The following is a 23,873-nucleotide window of genomic DNA, read 5'->3' as shown; positions in this document are numbered from 1 at the left end:
TGAATTACAGTCCTCAGAAGTGTGACTATTAAATGGTTTGATGAATGTGTGGCACTGATAAGAACATAAGAGAAGCCATCCAGTCTGTGTCACACAGTGGCCAAAAATTTTATTTATTTTTATATATATATATATATATATACACACACACACACACACACACACACTGTGGCTAGTAGCCACTGATGGACCTCTGCTCCATATTTTAATCTAAACCCCTCTTGAAGGTGGCCATGCTTGTGGCCACCACCACCTCCTGTGGCAGTGAATTCCACATGTCAATCACCCTTTGAGTGAAGAAGCACGTCCTTTTATCCATTTTAACCTGTCTGCTTCATTGAATGCCCACGAGTTCTTGTATTGTGAGAAAGGGAGAAAAGTACCTCTTTCTCTACTTTCTCCATCCCATGCATTATCTTGTAAACCTCTATCATGTCACCCCGCAGTCGATGTTTCTCCAAGCTATAGAGTCCCAAGCGTTTCAACCTTTCTTTATAGGGAAAGTGTTCCAGCCCTTTAATCATTCTAGTTGCCCTTTTCTGGACTTTCGCCAATGCTATAATATCCTTTTTGAGGTGCGGCGACCAGAACTGCACACAGTACTCCAAATGAGACCGCACCACCGATTTATACAGAGGCATTATGATACTGGCTGATTTGTTTTCAGTTCCCTTCCTAATAATTCCCAGCATGGCATTGGCCTTTTTTATTGCAAATGCACAGTGTCTTGACATTTTCAGTGAGTTATCTACCACGACCCCAAGATCTCTCTCTTGGTCAGTCTCTGCCAGTTCACACCCCATCAACTTGTATTTGTAGCTGGGATTCTTGGCCCCAATGTGCATTACTTTGCACTTGGCCACACTGAACTGCATCTGCCACGTTGATGCCCACTCATCCAGCCCCAACAGGTCCCTTTGGAGTTCCTCACAATCCTCTCTGGTTCTCACCACCCTGAACAATTTAGTGTCATCCGCAAACTTGGCCACTTCACTGCTCACTCCCAACTCTAAATCATTTATGAACAAGTTAAAGAGCATGGGACCCAGTACCGAGCCCTGCGGCACCCCACTATTTACCGTCCTCCACTGCGAAGACTGCCCATTTATACTCACTCTCTGCTTCCTATTACTCAGCCAGTTTTTGATCCACAAGAGGACCTGTGCTTTTACTCTATGACTCTCAAGCTTTCTAAGGAGCCTTTGATGAGGAACTTTATCAAAAGCTTTCAGGAAGTCAAGGTAAACAACATCTATCGGGTCTCCTTTGTCCACATGTTTGTTCACCCCCTCAAAGAAATGTAACAGCTTAGTGAGGTAAGATCTTCCCTTACAGAACCCATGCTGAGTCTTCCTCAATAACTCGTGTTCATCAATGTGCCTACTCATTCTGTCCTTGATAATGGTTTCTACCAACTTTCCCGGTATTGAAGTCAGACTGACTGGCCTGTAATTTCCCGGATCTCCTCTGGAACCCTTTTTAAAGATGGGGGTGACATTTGCTACCTTCCAGTCCTCAGGAACAGAGGCAGATTTCAATGAAAGATTACAGATTTTTGTCAAAAGATCCACAAGTTCAACTTTGAGTTCTTTCAGAACTGATGTGATCTCTGAGATGTACTGTAGAAGTGTTTATGCTAGGGTTGCCAAGTCCCCCACTTCCTGAAGCATGTGTGGCATGATGACATCACCCGGAAGTGACATCATCAAAATGGTGGCTCCCATGCCCAGGAACCTTGCCTTTGTTATTGTACCATAGAATTTTTGTTATTGTTATTGTACCATAGAGTTTTCCCTCCCAAATGACTAGAGCGTCTGGGAAAACCATAGAGTTTTTCCGGAAATGCCTAGAGCAGCCCTGCATGGATGCCACCATTTTGATGATGTCACTTCTGGGTGATGTCATCACACCAGTGATGTAGGGGGAGGTTCCCCTCGCCGGCCCAATGTGGGCCACTGAGTTGGGAACCTCCTGGGCAGGGGATTTATTTATTTATTTATTTGGGATTTATATCCCGCCCTTCCCACGAATGGCTCAGGGCGGCTTCCAACAATTAATCAAACTTAAAAGTAAACAATTTCAAATATAAAACAGTTAAATAATTTAAGCGGTTAAAACATTAAAACAGAGTAATTCAGTTTCCTATGAACAGATGGCTGGCCAGTTTCCTCAAGTTGTTATCCTAGCTAAATGTAGGCTAGGTATAGGCTAGCCGGAAGAGGGTCGTCTTACAGGCCCTGCGGAACTGCGCTAAGTCCCGCAGGGCCCTCACCTCTTCCGGCAGCTGATTCCACCATACGGGGGCTGATTCCACCATACGGATTCCCACCGTACCAGGGGCTTAGCACCCGTAGTTTTTGCACAGAAAAGTTTATACCCAGAATTCAACTTTGTTGGTCTTAAAGGTGCCACTGGACTCAAACTTTGTTCTATTGTTGGCATTGATCATCTTTAGCATAGCACCAGGGATTTCCTGCTCTACAAAGTAGTCAGTGTGGAATTTTTTGATGAGGACAGAATTAATCTTTGCACCAGTCTGCAGTATGCATTTTCGTTGTCATCGTCCAAACATCTTTTTGTTTCAATGATGACAATGTTTCTTGTGTCTGTTTCATGTCTTTCCGCCATTAAAATCACCAAAATATCCAGTTGTTTGCCACTTTAAATCCATTGGAACAAGAACCCCTAAATGCATATTTATCATTGTATTACTACTAAGCACTGGATCTTCTCCCTCCATCACTACGCCTCTTATCCCTTATTGCCTATCCCAAAATGTGAAAGCTAGAGTGGAATCCGCACTATTAAAATGGAAACATTTTTATTTCTTTGCCATTATTTAGGTTGCAGAGGCTGACTGATTATATAATAAATAATCTTTCAGGTGAACATTACTTACGACTAGCTTCTCTCCATCTCACAGAAAGTGTATTTCTCCACCAGTAGCCTCCACTCAGAGACAACATGATGGTCACTGTTTTCCCCACGGTGTCTCGTGCCTGCCAGCCAGGCTGGCGCACGCTGTTGCAGGCAGAACAATCTGGTTAATCTGGAAGACAAAAACATAGCAAAGAATGGTCGTTGACTCTCTAAGAAAATTGTACTTCAGTGAAGTTAGCTGGCCCAAACCAGGGAGGCGTCTTACTAACAGGCAAGATGAGGCATGTTTAAAAGGCTTTTTAAAAAGAAACTGCCCACACAGGATTTGCAGAGGAGAGGAAGATATTGGATTTAAGAAGATATTGGATTTATATCCCACCCTATACTCTGAATCTCAGAGTCTTGGAGCAGTCACAATCTTCTCTACCTCCCCCCCACCCCCCACCACAACAGACTCCCTGTGAGGCAGGTGGGGATGAGAGAGTTCTTATAGCAGCTGCCCTTTCAAGGACAACTCCTACGAGAACTATGGCTGACCCAAGGCCATTCCAGCAGGTGCAGGTGGAGGCGTGGGGAATCAAACCCGGTTCTTCCAGATAAGAGTCCACACACTTAACCACTACACCAAACTGGCTCTCTTAAGGCCTTCACGTTAAGTGTTTGTACTATATGTAGATTTCCTCGAATGGTCACATCCGTTATTCTAGGAAGCCTTTTTTGAAATGTTTCCCTGTGGGTAGTGAAGGAAGACAACAAGACAGAGACAGGCAGATCATGGAGTTGGCTGGAGGGACCAGCAGCAAGGCTAAGACCAGCCCTTCCAACTCACGGACATGGCAAAACCAAATATTAAGTAGGGAGCACAGATTACCAAGCAGGAGAGTACCCAGCCTAAATACATAAACTAAATAAAGACTGGCATTGTGGATCCATGGGTGGGGTTCAAGTTGTATCGTTGATCAACAAATGCTCTACAAACAATAACCAGTATGTATCGATGAGGTTCCCTGTAGCCATGTTCCTCACAGCAATTGCAATAGCAGTGATTTTTCTACCTGACATGTTGCATTGTCACAGGTACAAAATATTCTAGTTTTGAGCGTTGAGAAAATACAAATGCAACCTTGAGGGAAGATGTGCAGGCTGTGTACCACTAATGAGAAACAAATGTGCACTTAGAAGAGAAGCTGCGCTTTACTCTCTGACACTGTAAACTGGAAGAGTAATGGCATAATTTTTTTTCTTTTGCCCAGTCACCTGCCTGCCAAACACAGGGAGAGGGGAAGGCCTTCTAGGAAATATTTGAATCTTCTGTATTCCTGTTTATTTGATATGTGTGTTAATTTTTGAGCTAGGCTGGTATGTTATATACTGGACTGGTTACCAGACATTGATAGCTACTGGGGCTAAAGTAATTCTCCATCCAAAGCCAGCCTTTCTTTTCCCCCTGCAAATGCTTCCTTGTTCCCAGGCCTCACAAGCCATGATTACGCAGCAGCATCTTGAAGAGTTGTACCTTCTTTGTCAAATATTATGTTATACAGTATCTTCAGGGCTTTTGGGGGGCAGGAATGCATAGGAACACAGTTCCAGCAGGCTTGGCATAAGGGGGTGTGGCCTAATATGCAAATGAGTTCAGCTGGGCTTTTCCCACAAAAAGCCCTGTGTGAAACAATGGTGATGTCACAGGAGTGTGGCCTAGTATGCAAATAAGTTCCTGCTGGGCTTTTTTGGCAAAAAAAGCCCTGCTTAGGTGCCCTTTTTCTGTTCAGATGGCCAGTCAATTGGAAACGTCAGCCCAGCCTAAGCCAGCCTGGTAGCTAACCCTTCTGTGTTGACTGCCCTGCTATTTAATCCCTGACGCTCACAGGGAATCACTGGTAAGAAGGAGCCATTCTTGTGCTCAGACGCACTCTAGGGGCTGGGTCATATATGCATGTTCATCAATTGATGATGCAACATAAATGATGACTCACATGTGTGATCTGATCAAACAGCAGAGGCAGGAAGTCTAATGTCACTTTAGAATAAATGCCTTTCACAGAGTCAGTTCACACAATCAGCTGCCCGTCACCAAGGATACAGTAATCAAGTGGAGGGAAAGTCAGCAAGATATACACATGTTCGAAGCAGCCCTGCACATTTCCAAGGCATTTGGAGCACTCCGGCTTTCAATGCAAGATCCAAAGTCTGAGCCCAGCCGGTGTCGTGGCCTACTGATTTCCCTTGGTCAGCTGTGATGCCACATCAGCACTGCGTGGCTGACAGGAGGAGGGAGATACATTGATATCAGTGCTTTGAAGCCCCTTGGGGGAATTAATAAGATGTGTACAGATGTGCCCCAAGGAGCAGACTTGGGGTGGCTTGTGCGGCCAAGCTTCCATCCCCTCTCATCCCTTCAAGTGTCCACAGGGGTATGATGCCCATTACAGGGATGCCCATCACTGACAAGGGGCTACGGGGATCTTAATTATGCGGCAGCTCAAAAGCCTAGAAACAGAAAGCAAGATATCAGGGAGAGTAGATGGGGACTTGCATTTGAGTCAAGGTGGGAAGGGGAGGGGTGAGCGTTTAAATGAGACACACACACACACACACCCCAGATCATCAGCAGTCCTCTGCTGATAAGCCACCATGACAACAGGTCCTCTCCCTGCCCTTCAGCTACCAAAAGCAGGGGGAAGGAATGAGAGGGAGGGGGTCACTGTTTCTCAGAAGCCTCCTTTACAGCTCCTCCTGTCGTTTAAGGTTCATAAGGGGGGTAGCTTTGCAACCCACCCACTATTAGCTTAACCCGGCAAGAATTCCCACTAGACTCGGACTTCTCCCACGCACCCCCCCCCTTCCCCATCCTCCCGCGCCTGCTCCTGGAAGATGTGATGTCTTCCTTTTGGCTTTTATTTTTAGATTTGTATAATATGCCCGAAGCTTGGTCCGTGTCCGTCACTTTCCTCTCCTCCTCCCGTTCTTACCTCCCCTCATTCATTTATTTTGATGGGCAATCAAATCCTCCCAAAAGCTCTTAAATTCACACAGCACAGAGGGCGAGAGGATTTGGTGTGGTCTGTGAAAGCTGTTGGGAGATAATCTCACACGAGGATGCTGAGGTGAAAGATATTAAGAACACTGACAAAAGATCACCCCTCCACGCACACACACAACACACCCCGACTTCCCCCAAATAAAACTGAGCCGGAATCTCTCCTTCCACTAACAGCTTCTCACCCCCTTGTTCCTGCCACCGCTCAGGGCTTTCACCCCCACAGCTCTTTGACAGTCCCCAAAGCACCCTTGGAAAGAGCATCCTTCCCTCTCCGCTTCTTCAGAGCGACACAGGAACACTTACCTGGCAAGACTCTGCTTTCTCACCTGGGCTGTAGCCAATTCCACCTTCTTCCCCCTCTCTCTCTCTGCCTCCTTGACTCTCAGCAAACAGGCTTCCTCGTCTCTCAGTCTGTGTCCTATTTAACTCCCCTACCCCACAGGAACCAGCGGCAGAGTTAAGCTGACAGCCACAGAGACTTAGCCGGCTGCTCTGGATGGCTGGGCTAGAGAGTTGATCAGTTTCAAATCCTGTTGTAGAATGATCCTGTCCTTCCCTGAGGTATTAGGAACTGCCTGCCATTCTCTGCCTCTCCTCATGCCCACCCCCATTACTCAGCCTGGCTTTACCTAGGCTATTGTGAACGGCTCTGATGCTCTAGATATCCCCTCTCCAGTGAAAGCAAAGGGAGTGCATTCTTTAAAAGAAGATTGAAGGCTTCCTTCTATCTCTGCCTGTGCTGAGAACTTTATTCAAGGCAGAGACAATGGTTTGTTTTTCAGAAGTACAGTTCTAAATTCCCCAAAAGGCAGATGCTGGGCTGCAAGCCTGTCTGGATATCATGCAAACCACTTTCTCCCTTGATAGCACCTGTGTTGTGAACTGTTTCTTTGGGTTGGTTCACACATATATGTTCATCATTTCATGATTATAATTGGCATGTGTGAACAGGCCATAAGACACATGGAACTTTCCTAAACCTTTAAACACAGTTTCAGTAGCTCTCATGCTGTTCATAAATGAAATGTAGAGAAATCAGCTGATATATATATAGAGGAACCAGCCCTTAGTAGAAAGGGAAAGGAACTCTGCACATGTTCCACAGCGGTACCTTACCCTTACTCCACATATTCTGGGCTTGTGCCTTTGCCTTAAAAACAGGATCCCTCATTGAGTCCTGGTAAATCCCAGCTCAGTTGAGCCCTGGACAAATCTCAGTTCAGGCACTCCTGAGGTTAATCCCAGAATCTGTTTTTACGGCCAATGTGCAGCTCTGAAACTTGAAGAAAAAAGAGGGTAATGGCTGCTTTTGAGCAAGTGCAAAGTGCCTTTCTATCAATGCATAGGGTTGCCAGCTCTGGTTTGGGAAGTACCTGGAGATTTGGGGGATGGAGCCTTGCAAGGGTGGGGTTTGGGAAGGGCAGGGCAGGGACTTCAGCAGGGGAAGAGGAGGGACTTCAGCCATAGAGTCCACCTTCCAAAACACTCATTTTCTCCATGGGAACTGATCTTGGTCAATTGTAATAATGGGAGATCACCAGGTACCATCTGGAGGCTCTTAACCCTATCCATAAGTAGTGACAAGATTACATTTATCCTCCCCTCCACACACACACAGTGCATCTGTGGTCTTTGAAGGGTCTCTTTGTTATGGGGCTTGATTACCAGTGACTTTCAGTTTGGAAGTTTAGTACTGAGTATGTTTCTTGGAGTTTCCACTTTTTTCATGAGAGAAAATCCAAGCCTTTTTTCTATTTTTTAAAAAAGAAGTTCAAATTCATTTTATCAAGATTCATTCTGATGCAATGGACTTATCTGGAACACATTATGCACAATTAGCAATAATTTGAATTATAATATTGAGCTATCATAATTAATAGATTCTTGCATCCATCATCAGTTTCATCTATCACTCATAATCACTATTACATTGCTAAAAGGCCTGCATCCAAAGTTAGAGTGGCCATCTTTTGAGAAGTAATTTGCTGCAGAACACAACAAATCCCATCTTTTTTACTCCATCTAACTTTAGAATTCTACCATCTCTCTGTTTGATCTAATGATTTCAATAATGCAAAAAATATCCATTGCTTTACAGAGCCACATTTTTATAGCTGGGAAAGTATTTTGGTTCCAAAATTGATCAGTGAATATTTTTGCAAACTGTTAGGAAATTAAGGACCTATTTCTCATGTTTTTGTTTTACCAACATCTTTTTAAAAGCCTCATCAAAATGGAACGGATAGAAGCAAAGCCATTATCTTCAATTATTCCAGTTATTTCTGTCCAGATAACTAGAATCTCTGTGCTGTTAATAGCTGCATGGCAAGCAGAAATTCAATGGTTATGTATACTTATTATGGAATAGAGATGCATGGCAGAGCTGCATCTAAGCTGCACCTGTTGGATTCTTGATTGATACGTAGGAATTAGAGCTTTGCAACTTTTTTGAGGGGGGGATAAAGGTGGCAGCTCCGTCCCTCACTCTGCAGTATCCTCTATGTAATATTCCTCTCCCTTCATCAATGTGAGCATTCAGAACAAAACACTTAGGGTACCTCTGACCCCTGTGCTTCTGAATGAGAATTGAGTGTCTAGATTGAGTGTTAAATTCTGATGCAATCAAGACTAATGATACAGCAGCATGAACTAGAAACCCTAGCACAGGGCAGATTGTGGCTTTAAAGCCCTAACTCATATCGCCATCTCAAATAGTGGAACTTGTAAGGTAATCATTACTGTGCAGTCACATTTAAATGTATAGTCACATGTCCCTGAACAGACATAGTGGGTATAAATGTAGAGAAAGTTAAGTACAACATAAGGCAACTGTCATAGGCTGCAGTCCCTTGAATTCAAAGGGATTTTTCTCTGAGCAATTATGTGCAGGATCCAAGTGAAATTCCTATGGAGTTTGATGTGATTGGAATATAACACTTTCCCCCTCAGTTAGGCTATTCTGTGGGAGGACTGATGGTGCGTTTGCTTCTTAGACAGGGGTTGGATAAGAAATAGTTCTATCTATGGGCCTTTCAGACTCTATAGCAATTACAGGCCAATCCTAAACATATATTTCAAAAGCAAATTCTGCCTAGTTCCGTAGAATTTTCCTAGGACGGTTGCAAAGTGTGGTTACTATAGACCTCAGTGGAAATTTATTTCTGGATATGTATGCTTAATATTTTATTGCCAGTGTGCTTAGGATGGTTGGCCCGTACAAGATTTTCCTTGATTACATTCATGGGTATAGGTTTTCTCCATATTTTAGTAACTTTAAAATGCAATATAATATTAAATTTATTGGCTCACATTATAGCCAGACAGATAGATACATGAATGGGCACTCAAAGTCATTCACATATTTATATGCAGATACGGAGTGGTTACTCTTTTTGTTTGTGTGTGTGCATTGTAGTCTTTAAAAGGAAAAGTTTGGCACATAGGTGGTTCTTTACCTCCAGTTTGAACATTCGGGGCTTTTTTTGAGCAGGAACGCAGTTCTGGCTGGCTTGGCATCAGGAGGTGTGGCTTAATATGCAAATTAGTCCATTGCTAGGCTTTTTCTGCACAAAAGCCCTGTTTGAAACAATGGTGGTGTCAGGGGTGTGTGGCCTAATATGCAGATGAGTTCCTGCTGGGCTTTTTCTTCAAAAAAAGCCCTGCGAACAGTTATTTTTCAGATGGATGCCAGCCTAAGTACTGAGCAGTGTTCCATCTAAGCTGAGTTAGTGTGAGCTAGCTCACAGTTTTTTAGCCTCTGGCTCACACATTTTTGTCTTAGCACAGGAAGGATGGCCCCAAAGCAAACTAATTTATGCAGTAGGGAAGTCGCTCACTCACAATTTTAATGCCAATAGCTCACAAAGTAGAATTTTTGGTCACAAGACTCCACAGCTTAGAGGGAGCACTAGGGAAAGACAACCTTTTCTTAAAAGAGTTGAAAGTGATTTGCAGGAGCATCATGTCTGAAACTGTATGTCTTTTTCGGTCAAACAGTTTGTGCAGGATTTTAAAAGCTTACACAACCTGTTTATGAGAAGCGAAAGTACACCCCATGAGAAAAGAAATCCCTCTTTCGAATTGTTTTTAACCCCTGCAAAAACTCTCCATCTCCATCCTGAAACCTAAACCACATGAGACTGTGGCTGCCTATTTGTTTAACCCTCGGCCAGGCCCGGTGCATGGGGTTCTGGCACCTGAAGCAGAACCCCAACATGCGCCCATTCTCCCAATCCTGGGAGCAAACTAATCGTGCAAATGGCGGATGACGTCACCTTGGAGCACACTGGGCAGGGGAAGGCCAGTTCTTTCGGGGCTTTGAGGGATCTGGGGAGCTCCTCTGACCCCTCAGAGCCAGGAAAGGCTCAGGGACGGCGGGACGGAGAGGGGGCACCCACCCCTGGCCCTGCTGCGAGCTGGCGCCTCAGGCAGTCGCCTAGTTCACCAACTCCCATGCGCTGGCCCTGCCCCTGGCCCTCCCCGGCCACATTTAAGAGAGAATGAGGCATCTGATTTTTATAACTTACAGCATACATAGGTAAAGCGACTTAAACCATTTCTGTATCCCCTACTTAAGTGCCTTTAACCTCTACCCCTGCAAGTGTTTTTCTTCCCATGAAACTAATTTCTGGGACTACAGAAAAGCATCTGGGGAAACAGAATGCAGGGAATGAAGCTTTAGGTGGAGTGGGGGTTTAAAAAGTCACCTAGGTGAACACCTTTTGCTCTTTTTAAAAATGGAGACACCCCCTTTATGTTTAGGGCTGATCCAGGATTCAACACCCTAACAAGTTGGAAAATATATTCATGTATTGATTACCCATGGGAGTGTACTATATTTCTGAACACTGGCTTCCTCATTATATGAGGTATTGCTTCTGGACTCTCATAAGCTTTTTTTCCATGAACATAAACAGCCACGCTGCTATGACTCATACCCTGCCAAGTCTAGTGTCTTGTCTCACTGAGGAGATGTACTTGGATGGACGTTAGGAATTTTAGCAGCAAAGAATACTAAAAGGCAGTCCGTTACCTGCCACTCAAGAAGGTTAGACTATTAGAAGTATCCAGAACAGCTATTCCTTAATTCTCACTGCAAATGGTTTGCATTTGTATCCTCCATGGATTACCTTTTATTAGCACCTATCAAAATAGCACAAAAATGGCTTTATCAACAGAACTATAGTGTCCAGATCATGTGATGTGATGGTATCGCTTTACTCTGCTCTGGTAAGACCTCACCTGGAGTACTGCGTTCAGTTTGGGGCACCAAAACAGCATGTTGCAAACACTTTTTTGTTGTTATTTTGGTTGATCATAATAATGATAGAATATCTGTTTTTGGAATTTTACTGTGGACCAACATGGCTATCTATAGACATCAGTTCAATTCAGTTCCTCTACTGACTTATACTTCTAGTTGTAGAGAAATCTGCAAGTTGACTCTATATGCCATAGTTTCAATGATTAAAAAGGTTTCAGTTATAGAGAGTCCTAATTCCCAAGTTTTTAAAAGTGTTTACCTTATGCATCCTCACAGTACTTTAATGGGACAGAATTCTCACATTATCATTCTGACAGCTAGGAAAAAGAGGTTAAGCTGGGAACCTACAACGCTCTGCATCTAGCAAAAAGTTTTGTATTCTGTCCTTCCATCAAGAATGTCAGGGTGGTGTCCTGGATAGCCCAGGCAAGTCCAATCCTATCAGATCTCAGAAGCTAAGCAGTGGCAGCTCTGGCAAGTACTTGGATGGGAGACCTCCTTGGAATACCAGGAATTGGGAGGACTGGGGCAGGCTTTATTTGGCCACCTCTCTGAATATCCTCCAGGCCCCCAGTAGGCATCAGTCACCAGAAGTTGCCATGACTTCCAGGTGCACACACACACAATTTTTTTTTACAAAAATACAAAAACAAGGTCAAGGTGGCAAACATGGTTCTCCTTTCCTGCTTTACCCTTGCAGCTGAAGAGCATATGACTGGCCCATGGTCAGCTCACAAGTCAACAGTGTTTTGTCAACAGTATGATGTGGTGGCTAAAAAGGCAAATACAATTTTGGGCTTTATCAACAGAACTATAGTGTCCAGATCACGTGATGTGATGGTATCGCTTTACTCTGCTCTGGTAAGACCTCACCTGAAGTATTGTGTTCAGTTTGGGGCACCACATTTTAAGAAGGATATAGACAAGCTGTAATGGGTCCAGAGGAGGGTGATGAAGATGGTGAGGGGTCTGGAGACCAAGTCCTTTTTAGAAAGGTTGAAGGAACTGGGCATGTTTAGCCTGGAGAGGAGGAGGCTGAGAGGTGATAGGGTCACCATCTTCAAGTACTTGAAGGGCTGTCATGTAGACGATGGTGTGGAATTGTTTTCTGTGACCCCAGAAGGTAGGACCAGAACCAATGGGTTGAAATTAAATCAAAAGTGTTTCCGGCTCAACATTAAGAAGAATATTTCCAGGGAGGGACGGTGGCTCAGTGGTAGAGCATCTGCTTGGTAACCAGAAGGTCCCAGGTTCAATCCCCGGCATCTCCAACTAAAAAGGGTCCAGGCAAATAAGCGTGAAAAACCTCAGCTTGAGACCCTGGAGAGTCGCTGCCAGTCTGAGTAGACAGTACTGACTTTGATGGATCAAGGGTCTGATTTAGTATAAGGCAGCTTCATATGTTCCTGACCATTAGAGCGGTTCCTCAGTGGAACAGGCTTCCTCAGGTGGTGGTGGGCTCTCCTTCCTTGGAGGTTTTTAAACTGAAGCTAGATGGCCATCTGACAGCAATGCTGATCCTTTGAATTTAGGGGGAGATATTTGTGCATTTCCTGCATTGTGCAGGGGGTTGGACTAGATGACCCTGGAGGTCCCTTCCAATTCTATGATTCTAAGTTTCATGGCAGTGTGTGTAGTTGAAGATAGAAGAAGAAGATATTGGATTTAAATCCTGCCCTATACTCTGAACCTCAGAGTCTCAGAGCGGTCCTAATACTCTTTACTCCCCCCCCCCCCATAATAGACATCCTGTGAGGTAGGTGCGGCTGAGAGAGCTCTCACAGAAGCTGCCCTTTCAAGGACAACTCCTACGAGAGCTATGACTGACCCAAAGCCATTCCAGCTGCAAGTGGAGTAGTGGGAAATCAAACCTGGTTCTCCCAGATAAGAGTCCACACACTTAACCACTACACCAAACATGGTTCTCCCATGTCCTAGTCCAAGAAGATGAAGAAGATGATGATATTGGATTTATATCCCGCCCTCCACTCCGAAGAGTCTCAGAGCGGCTCACAATCTCCTTTACCTTCCTCCCCCACAACAGACACCCTGTGAGGTCCAGCACTCTTCCTACTGTATCACAAGCAAGGTTGGAACACAGCTGTCAAAAATATCAGCCAATGCTTTTAATTAATACAGATGTTAATAATAGTCCAACAAATCAGTTGAAGGGAGGCTTAGGCAGTCAGGAGTCCTGCAATTTGATCTTGCATTACAGCCTCCAGGATCACAGCTGCAAGCTGCATTGCCAAAAGCATGGAGGAGATTCTGCTAGTGTAGTGTAGCTCGTAATATCACTTTGAATGCGTAAGGCCCACAGACGCACACCCCAGTGTTCTCAGGGTTGAGTTCCTTTAGGCTTTTTATCAAGAATACAACAGAGTTAGGCAGGGGATAGAGAATGCTTTAAGGAGATTATCTCCAAGTTGCTCCTTCTCCCCACATACATGCACAAACATTTCTATGCTCTCTCTTGCTGGCAATTCCTGTACCATTTTTGCTTTAGCTCTGGGGGAGTGGAGGAGCTCAGTGGTGTCATGATTTAGTGCTGACTTACATTAGGCATGGGCACAGAAGGGCAAAGTCAGTGATTATATCATATGTTCTGATGTTTGGGGGAGGAAATTTGGGGAGTCGTACTCGCAACAGAGAGAGAGAGGTACAAAGAGGCTTGTGCCCAGCTCTTCTCATCTAGGGTTGCCAGGTCTGTGTTGGAAAATACCTGGAGACTTTGGGGGTGGAGCCAGGATAGGGCAGGGTTTGGGGAGGGGAGGTCTGAAACCGTGAGGAATCCCGGGCTGCAGTCCCTTACTCTCTCATTGACAAGCTGTGCTGGAGATTTGAGGACTCCACCCAAGTTGCTGAACGTAAGGGAAGGCAATTGCCTCTGCGAAACTGTACCTTATTATCTTCATACAGCAGATAGTGTGGGGGAATGAAAAGAACTCTTTTTCCAGCTGCATTTGTATTATGAGTGTTTGTGAATTTAGTATCAGGAGTGGTTTATAAGTTACTAATGATGACTGTTGCTTTGCATGTATTTTGATAAATGTAGCTTGCATATACACTATATTGTGTAAAAGTGTTACTTTTATTCTGGTGTTTTTTGACTTTATTATTTTCTCCAGGAGAGCTGATCTTTGCCAGCTGGAGATCAGTTGTAAAAGCAGGTGATCTCCAGGCCACAGCTGGAGGCTGGCAACCCTACCCTCATCTGTACCTCTGCTGCTTCTATGCCAGTGAGCCCATAGGACTAGGAAGGCAATCACATGGGAGCCAAACCACAAACTGTGTGTTTGATTAATTTCTTTAACTTCATTTATAGTCTGGCTTTCTCCACAATGGGGACCCAAAGTTGCTAACATCATTATTTTTTTCATTCTATTTTATTCTCACAACAATCGTATATGGTAGGTTAGACTGAAAGTGTATGCCTGGCCCTAGATCGGCCAGCCGGCAATAGGGTTGCCAATCCCCAGGTGGGAGCAGGGGATCCCCTGGTTTAGAGGCCCTCCCCCACTTCAGGGTCATCAGAAAACAGGGGGGGGATGTTACTGGGCACTCCATTATTCCCTGTGGAGACCAATTCCCATAGGGTATAATGGAGAATTGATCCATGGGTATCTGGGGCTATGGGGGGGATTGTTTTTTGAAGTAGAGGCACCAAATTTGCCTCTCTTCAAAAAAACATCCAAGTTTCAAAAAGATTGATCCAGGGGGTCCAATTCTATGAGCCTCAAGAGAAAGTGCCCCTATCTTTAATTATTTCCAGTGGAGGGAAGGCATTTAAAAGCTGTGCAGTCCCTTTAAATGTGATGGCCGGAACTCTCTTTGGAGTTCAGTTATACTTGTCACAGCCTTGCTTCTGGCTCCACCAGCTTCCATGGGAAAATTGGGATTCGAACCTGGGTCTCCCCAATGTTAGCCATGCTCCTTTCCGAAGCTTCTTTTCCTCTTGATACAAACAGGCATCTAGAGAGGGGCAAGGCTGAGAGGGAAAATGTCTGCCAGGAAAAGGTTATTCAGTCTTTCCCTGCTCACCTTCTCTTCACTCCTGATTACAATCTCCTGCAGCTGCTTTTTGATTAAAAACAGAAATGGAACTCCATTCTGCCCTCTTTGTGCAGGTGAACAGAACCTGCCGAGTCACTAAAAAGCCTGTATGTGTTTTTATACTTTTAAGAAGCCAAGTAAACCCCTAGCTGAGATATTTTTCCTTAAGGGGATTGCTTGTTTATTTACCTATTTGTTTAGACATCAGTCTTCAGTCTGTGAGTTCTGATTTGCATTTGGGTGACAACCTGAGCTACAGTAGAATTAATTAGCAGCACCATCTTTTGCAGAGGGGTGGGGAGAGGAAAGGAGAGAGGTGGACAGAGAGAAGGAGAAAGGGGGAGAGTGGAGGCAGTCTGGATAGACAGGTATAATAAAGGTACACAAATACACAGGTTAAAAGTGTTCCACAAGCTAGGTTTAAGGAGGTGTCCTCTGTCTGGAAACCTTGTAGACTGCTACTCTAGAATTTTGTTTGTTTTGTTTTAGGCTGTTCACTCCATAATATTCAGGGTGCATAACAAAATCACTAGAGCCAAACTAAAGTAAAATAGAATTTTAAAAACATTAACTTGGATACACATTCACTAGATTTCTTGTGGAAGTGTAAAAAAACAAACAAACCTCATGCTAGCCCCTTGCACTATTAAACATAGCACATTTTGAATAATTTTTCTGCTTGTTCCCCTCCCTGAATCCCCTCTAGGCACTGTAAGATATAGAGAGGAAACTGCTAGGTCTTGCACAAGGTCTTGTGTGAGCAGACCTGAGCTAATTCCATGTATATCTTTGCTTGTGGTTGCTGATCCATGCAACTGAATAGTAAATATCTTAGACTTGCCTTCATCTGTGTTGCAGTAACAGGTCTTCTTGGACCAGTACCACCAAACCATGATTTGGTTTTGAATAGTAAGATGTCTGGCTTCAGTCATTGCTCAGTTATTTATTTAACAATGTTCAGGGCTTTTTTGGTAGAAAAAGCCCAGCATGAACTCATTTTCATATTAGGCCACACACCCTGATGCCAAGCCAGCCAGAACTGCATTCCTGCTAAAAAAAAAAAAGCCCCAACAACGTTAGCAGCTGGAAAAATAAAATCTCCAGGAAATATAAGAAGCCACTCATTCACTGGATTGATTTCTTTAAGGAAATCAGGGCCCACAACAAAGTGGTCAAGTTTCAAATTGGTCAGGTGAGTGAGGTTTTTTTCTGCCCCTTCCATGCTTTGCTTTCAGTATTTCACATGTAGAAATAACTGTATATTCTAGCCCCATTAACACATACAGGTGCTTTAAATTGTAGTCCCAATTGAAGAACTCAGTAAAACAGCCTTAGTGAGAGGAGCTGAAATTTACCATTTCTTCTCTGTACAGCATCCCTCTGGAAATTTCAGGTGGGCTTGAGACAAGTGCTATGTCATTTTGAGTGGAGGAATTATTGGAATATGGACGGAGAGAAGAGTTTGCTGTTCATACTGCAGTATAGCGCTGCAATTTTAGAGATCTGAGAAGTTAAAGCAAAGGGTGTGGGAGGAAGCGTGGTTATTGCAACTGGAGCTGCATCATTTTGAGAGAAGCTAGAAATGTACAAACTTGACTCATTTAAAAATATAGTTCAAGGTTTTAAAGTATTTTGAAACCCTACTAAAATCAATGACACTTAATCGCAAATAGGTATGTACAGGAGTGCAGCCAAAATGTTACTTTTGCTGATTTAGGGTTACCAACTTCCAGGAGAACCTTTTACAACTGATCTCCAAACTGTAGAGATCTGTTTCCCTGGAGAAAATGGCTGCTTCGGAGGCTGGTCTGTACTATTGTACTATGCTGAGGTCCCTCCCCTCCCCGAATCCCACCCTCTCCAAGCTCCACACCCCCCAAAAAAATATCCTGGTATTTTCCAAACCAGGGCTGGCAACCCTACTGATTATGAAGCCACAGGAACTGCCTTATGTTAAGTTAGACCATTGGTCTATCAAGGTCAGTACTGAGTTCTCTGACTCGCAGTGAGTAAGAGATCTTTCAGAACACTTATTTCCTGATCCTTTTAACTGGAGATGCCAGGGATTGAACTGGGACTTTTGACATGCAAAGCAGATGCTCTACCGCTGAGCCACGCCCCCACCCATCAAAATTAAGCAAGGTTAAACTTTATAAGCTAAGGAAGGGTGCTTTATTTTTAGTACATCACTGCCCAAGTTTGAGATTTGAGAGAATATCAAGGACCATCGTTGGAATGCCATATAACTGAGGAGTCAAGTTGAGAGGCATGTATTTGGAATACTGTGTACAATTTTGGTCACCACACCTCAAAAAGGATATTATAGCACTGGAAAAAGTCCAGAAAAGGGCAACTAGAATGATTAAAGGTTTGGAACATTTTCTCTATGAAGAAAGGTTAAAATGCTTGGGGCTCTTTAGCTTGGAGAAACGTTGACTGTGGGGTGACATGATAGAAGTTTACAAGATTATGCATGGGATGGAGAAAGTAGAGAAAGAAGTACTTTTCTCCCTTTCTCACAATACAAGAACTCGTGGGCATTCGATGAAATTACTGAGCAGTCGGGTTAGAATGGATAAAAGGAAGTACTTCTTCACCCAAAGGGAGATTAACATGTGGAATTCACTGCCACAGGAGGTGGTGGCAGCTACAAGCATAGCCAGCTTCAAGAGGGGATTGGATAAAAATATGGAGCAGAGGTCCATCAGTGTCTATTAGCCACGGTATATTATTGGAACAGTTTGGGGCAGTGATGCTCTGTATTCTTGGTGCTTGGGAAGTGGAAGGGCTTCTAGACCCACTTGTGAACCTTCTGATGGCACTTGGGTTTTTTTGGGGGGGGGGCCAAAGTGTTGGACTGGATGGGCCATTGGCCTGATCCAACATGGCTTCTCTTATGTTCTTATGATGGAGCTGCAGAAGCAGGGACAGCAGGACAGAGCAGTTTGCAACATCTGTCCCCAGCATGCTTTGCTGTGCTACTAGAAAAGAAAGGCAGGCAGATCAGATGAGAAAGACAACTCTTCCTGAGTTTGAGACAATTTCCCTAAATTTGCAGTATGTGCCAGCAGCGAACACAAACGCTTGCGGGATAGGACAGGGTATTAATAGAAAAATTAAAGTAAAGTAAAGTAAGTATTGTCTACTCAGAATGACAGTGGCTTTCCAGGGTCTCAGGTTGGAGTGCTTCACAACACTGATTACCTGGGTCCTTTTAATGGGAGATGCCAGAAATTGAACCTGGACCTTCTGAATACCAAGTATGTGCTGTGACAGCGACCCTGATCCAGTTCGAGTGAGCGAATGTCCTGAAGCTGTGCTCTATTTTGGACACTTTAATTTCATTTATTTTACTTTTAATCTCGGTCTTTGTTGATATTTATTTATCGGATTTATCAGATTTATTTATATTATTTATCTCTTGTTGCTTGTTTAACTAAATTTTATTTTGCTCTTTTCTTGAGTTTCTTTCTTTTTTACTCTTTATATTGCTTTTGGATTCTTCAGTGTCTATGGGTGGGCACAAACTGGGAAAATAGAGGTTCATTTTGGTTCATGGTTTGTGGGGCCTCATGAACCATGAACCTTCACAACCCTCCCCAGTTACCTAACCGGTGCATTTCATGAAGATCATGACCCAGTGAATTCACCACTCAGACTTCATTTGAGCACAACATGCCTTTCAAAAGCCATTTGAAGGGGTGTTCCCTTTAAATGACTTTTGCAAGGTCCGCCACGTGCAAGTGATGTCCAATTGGCAAGTTCATTCACTTCCAGGTGAACTTGCTGCTTGGACTTCACTCATGCAGTGTACTGTGCAAAAGCCATTTAAAGAAATGGTCCCTTCCCTTTAAATGGCTTTTTCAAGGTGGGCTGCCTCAGCCTTAGCTGGGGCTTTGCTGGGCAGCCTGGTTTAAACCGGACAGTCCAACAGAGCCAGCAAATCATTTCAGCTTTGGAGCAAGTACCAAAATTTGTAACACTAACTTCGTGGGCTGGGGCTCTGCTGGGCAGCCTGGTTCAGACCGGACAGCCCAACAGAACCAGCAAGTCATTTCAGCTGGTGGGTACACCAGCCCCAATGTTAGGTGGAAATGAATGCAAGCCATTTTAACAATCCCTCTTGGTCCCCCCCCCCCTTTCAACCGCAAGCCCCACGAACATCCAGAAAACCACATGGAGGTTTGTGGAAGGATCATGAATAGGAATGAGCATGAACCTTGGTTTGTGAACCACAACCCAACAATTTTCATGACAAATTTAGAGTTGTGGGGAGGTTCACGTCTGCATCTTTGGCGCCCTTGGGCATCGCTGGCCTGTGTTTTCCTTCCCGCCCTTTCTTTCGTTTGCCTTGTTCTACTCTGTTTGCTCTGTCTGTTCTCCTCTGCCATTATTTACTTTAGCCTCAGTATTTTTGTCTCGGTTTCTTCATTCCCTGTTGTAAGAATTGGGGTGGTGGGAAAAGAAAAGATCTGTGTTTTAATTCTCTGCTTCAGGCAGAAGGGGAAAGGTTTAGGACCTTTGATGTAGTGGTAGCCAGGTTTTTCCAGGATCCTACTTTAAGATCTTTGATCCAACATGAGAATCCCACAAAGAACCAACCTTAAGTAATAACCTTATGCCTGAAGCTAGAAGGCCTAGGAGAAAATTTTTTGGCTGTTCCAACTGGGAAGGGTATGATTTAAGAGAGAACCCAGGGAGATGCTGGTGGGTCTGACTCCCTGGAGAGAGTGCAAACAAACAATCTCAACACCCATGATTCCAAAATGGAGGTCCCAGATAAAATGACATTGGAAGCAAGCAGTTGCTCTACCACTAAGCCACAGCCTCTCCCTGATCATTAAAATGATCTGTCAGGATAGTGGGCTACATTTGGCTTGGTGGATCACAAATTATGCAGGCCTAGTTTAGGTCTATTAGGTGCCATACAATATGAATATGTATTCAGCTGGATAGCTATGTTGGTCTCAAGCAGAAGAACAAAGTTTGAGTCTAGTGGTACTTTTAAGACCAACAGTTTTAATCTGGGTATAAGCTTTTGTGTGCAAGCGCACTTCGATATATCTGAAGAAGTATGCATGCATATGAAAGCTTATACCCAGTCTAAAACTCTGTTGATCTTAAAGGTGCCAGTGGACTCAAACTTTATTCAATATGAATATGCAGTGAGGTTTCTGGTGCTATGGCTTTGGAGTCTGTGTGATTTGATTGCTGTGTTAATTTTTTAAAAGGCTTTATAACAACATTGCCTTTTGGGCCAGGATGTCTCAGCTGATATGATCTCATCAAAATGCCATGATACAATATCTCCTGTATCTATAAGTACCTTATAAGTAGGTAAAACATGATGGCTGATAACAGACAGGCAGTTTGGGGAGACTCAGAGACGCCTCAGAAATCGACATGAAAAACCTTTCCAAACGCATACACCCGTCCCCATCTCATACACACCCCGTCCTCCAGCGTCCTCAGAGCGGCTCAAAAAGCTACCACTTTCAAAGTGGTAGCAAATTTCTGAGCTGCATGCCAGTCACCTCTTCGGCATCTGGATGCGGAAGCACACAAGTGAGGCACCTTGGCAGTGTGAACCCACTAAGCCACCCCAAGCCGCTTTGAGCTTTTTTTGTTAAAAAAATATATTGAATTCAAGCACATAGGTGCATGGGCACATGAGCGCACATGCACTTAACCAAAAAATGCGTGGAAAAAAGAAACCCAAACCAAGCTGCAGGGATGGTGCGCAACAGCCTTCTGATCACACCAAAGATATCCTGCGGACAGGATGGGGACGGCTTTCAGGGGAGTGTGTGGAAGGTTTGGGATGGTTCTTTCTGAGCCAGCCCGATTTGAGATGCCTCTCATCCATCCCAAGCTGGCCATCTGTTGTCAGCCAATGTGTGCCTGTTGGTATAACTTGATTTAGTGGTCTTAATTTAGTAAGTGCCAATGTGGGGTTGTAGTTAGAGTGCTGGACTGCAACTGAAGAGACCCAGGTTCAGATCCTGTGCCACCATGAAACTCACTGGCTGACACTGAGCCCCTTGTTTTCTCTCAGCTTCACTTGTCTCGAAGTGGAAAGACTCCCGCGTGTCATCTTGAATGCTTTGAAGGAAGTATAGTATAAAAATGTGCTAAAATAAATAAATAACAGTAGTTCAGGAGGGGCCAAAATTGGGTTACAGATAAGGCTGCCAGTTCCAAGTTGGGAAATTCCTGGAGATTTAGGGGTGGAACCTGGGCAGAGGAGTTTAGATTGGTGAGGGACTTGGGATATAAAGCCACCATGTCCATCCGCCAAAGTAGCCATTTTCTCCAGGGAAACTACTCTTTGTAGTCCGAAAATCAATTGTAATTCCAGATCTCCAAGGCCTAGTTAAAGGCTAGTAATCCTATGTAGGCACCACCACCATATTGTTTCTTGGGGGTGAGTGGGACAGAGAGAACAATGGGGAGGCAAGAGAAAAGCAGAAAGAGGAACATAACACAGTAAAAAAAAATTCTTCTGTAGCAGCCTGGAGTAAAAAGTAGTTCTTGGTTGGAAAAGATCAAAGACCAGTTACTTCACATGTAACTCCATGGGATTATTTAAATTTTGAGGGTTACATATTTATGAGAATGGGATTTTAGCATATATATAGTCAGGTTTTATCTGGATGTGTATTAGCTTTCAGTTGTAATTTTCAGTAAGATGACAGGGTTAGCGGTCTAAATAAATATTTCCCCACCTTTGTATTTTGAGAACTGTTTGGTTTATGGTCTAAGAGCATGTGGGAGTGAGAAAGTTCTCAATTAAAACCTCAAGCTGGCCACAGACTAACAGTGAGTCCTGGGAACAGTGTTCCCTCTAAGCTGCAGAACCTTGTGAGAAAAAATTCTACTTTGTGAGCTACTGGTATTAAAGTTGTGAGCTGCTGGCATTAAAGTTGTGAGCTACTGCATCAATTAGTGTGCTCTGGGGTCATTCTTCCTAAACTTGTGAGCTGGAGGCTAAAAATCTGTGAGCTAGCTCATGCTAACTCAGTTTAGAGGGAACACTGCCTGGGAACAGTTATGCCCTTCTAACTCCATTGAACTCAATGAACGTAGAAGGGTGTAATTGTATTTACAGCAAGTCCAGTTGAACTCTGTAGGATTTACTTCTGAGCAAATCTGCAAAGAGTTGCACTGTTAGTGACTCTAAGCAAGCTGTTACTGTTTCCCCCTTCCCTCATCTGCAATATCAGGGTACCCACCCTGGCCTATCTACAGAGATATTAAAGAGATTTGTGAATGACATGTATGAAGCTGTATACATATATAAGTATTACACAACCAACAACAAGATGCAAAAGGTAAATTGCTTGTCCCACTTCTCCTTAAAGATACAGTAGCAGGGTTGCTCAGTCAAAATTATTAAGGCATATCATTTCTGAAACCAGGAATGCATGGTAATAAAACCTCTCTACCAACACATGAGCTAGGCACAGTCAATTAAAAATCTCATGGCATGCACTCAACAAAACTATATTACATTCACATATGTTCTTGCAACATAATAGAGATGCTCATTCTGCTAGGGGGTGTTTTGTATTCCCAGTCAGATCCCCAGGGAATGCTTGAAGTCAGAAAGTTTCTGATCCTTCCTACCTTTGAATTAACAGCCCATATGTTTATGTAAAGCATGAACATCATTATTGACAAAGTAAAGCATTGCTTTCAAGCAATTGGAAGTTATAATCCTCACAAAACCAAGCATTTCTAAAGACTTCTGAATGATTTGCTTGAGAGTTTTATCATTTGAGCCACAATATGTTCTAATTTCTGGAACATGTGAAGTAATAAATACGTGAATGCCTCTGGGTACGTGAAGAGGATGTTTCTATTACCATTGCTTAACCAAAATCCCCCCCCCCAAAAAATCTGGGATTTAAGGCCATGTCTCCACTCCCAAGGGTGTACTTCTTGGCAAGGATTGGTGCCTGCACCCCTCATTTTAGAAACTGTCTATTCTAGAGTCCTTTGTGTAGTGCCTTGCCATGCATAGGTATCTGTTAGCCGAATATTTAATGAGAAAAGTAGGAAACAATTTATTATTTGACATGGCCATTCGTTTTAGAGCCAGTGCTGTGAAATCCTCATCCTGTTGCTTTTAATGCTTAGAGGAGCTAAAAAAAAAACATAGCTCCATGGTCGTAATTCATTTGGATTTATAGGTGTTGTGAATCTCTGAGAATCATTGCTTTAATAATGAGTTACATAGCAATAGATACCTTAATATATCTATCAATGGCAAACCAAGAGATAGACTACTTCCACAGAACATATGGAACCAATATTGTCTTCCAAAACTAAAACAGTACAAAATCCACACATGCTCTTGTCATCCTTTCCCTTCCACTGAGGAACCGCTCTAACTGTCAGGAAGTTCTTCCTAATGTTGATCCGGAAACTCTTGTGATTTAATTTCAACCCATTGGCTCTGGTCCAACCTTCTGGGGCAACAGAACACAACTCCACACCATCCTCTATATGACAGCCCTTCAAGTATTTGAAGATGGTGATCATGTCACCTCTCAATTGTCTCTTCTCCAGGCTAAACTTATCCAGTTCCTTCAACCTTTCTTCATAGGACTTGGTCTCCAGATCCCTCACCAT

The 23,873-nt window shown here is 43.7% G+C and overlaps 2 protein-coding genes across 3 annotated transcripts in view; one reads left to right on the top strand and one right to left on the bottom strand.

Moving 5' to 3' along the window:
• The window catches only part of CACNA2D4 (calcium voltage-gated channel auxiliary subunit alpha2delta 4), a 269,022-nt gene that overhangs the window by 181,597 nt on the left and 63,552 nt on the right, over positions 1–23,873 (top strand). The gene's annotated exons all lie outside the window — the stretch shown is intronic.
• The window catches only part of LRTM2 (leucine rich repeats and transmembrane domains 2), a 42,971-nt gene that overhangs the window by 9,703 nt on the left and 9,395 nt on the right, over positions 1–23,873 (bottom strand). Inside the window, exons 1-2 of one of the 2 annotated variants that reach the window (XM_060245778.1) lie at positions 6,227–6,502; positions 2,900–3,049 (exon numbers count right to left, since the gene is read on the bottom strand). In XM_060245778.1, coding sequence (XP_060101761.1) covers positions 2,900–2,966 — 67 coding nt within the window. In that variant the 5' untranslated portion in view covers positions 2,967–3,049; positions 6,227–6,502. Of the gene's footprint in view, positions 1–2,899; positions 3,050–6,226; positions 6,503–23,873 lie in introns of those variants that run through there. The other variant, XM_060245779.1, reaches the window with a different exon arrangement.

This window comes from Heteronotia binoei, chromosome 8 (genome assembly GCF_032191835.1).
Source record: "Heteronotia binoei isolate CCM8104 ecotype False Entrance Well chromosome 8, APGP_CSIRO_Hbin_v1, whole genome shotgun sequence".
Taxonomy (NCBI): Eukaryota; Metazoa; Chordata; class Lepidosauria; order Squamata; family Gekkonidae; genus Heteronotia; species Heteronotia binoei.
The sequence above is the reverse complement of the archived record's forward strand: the minus strand, read 5'-3'. Positions and strand labels throughout refer to the sequence as shown.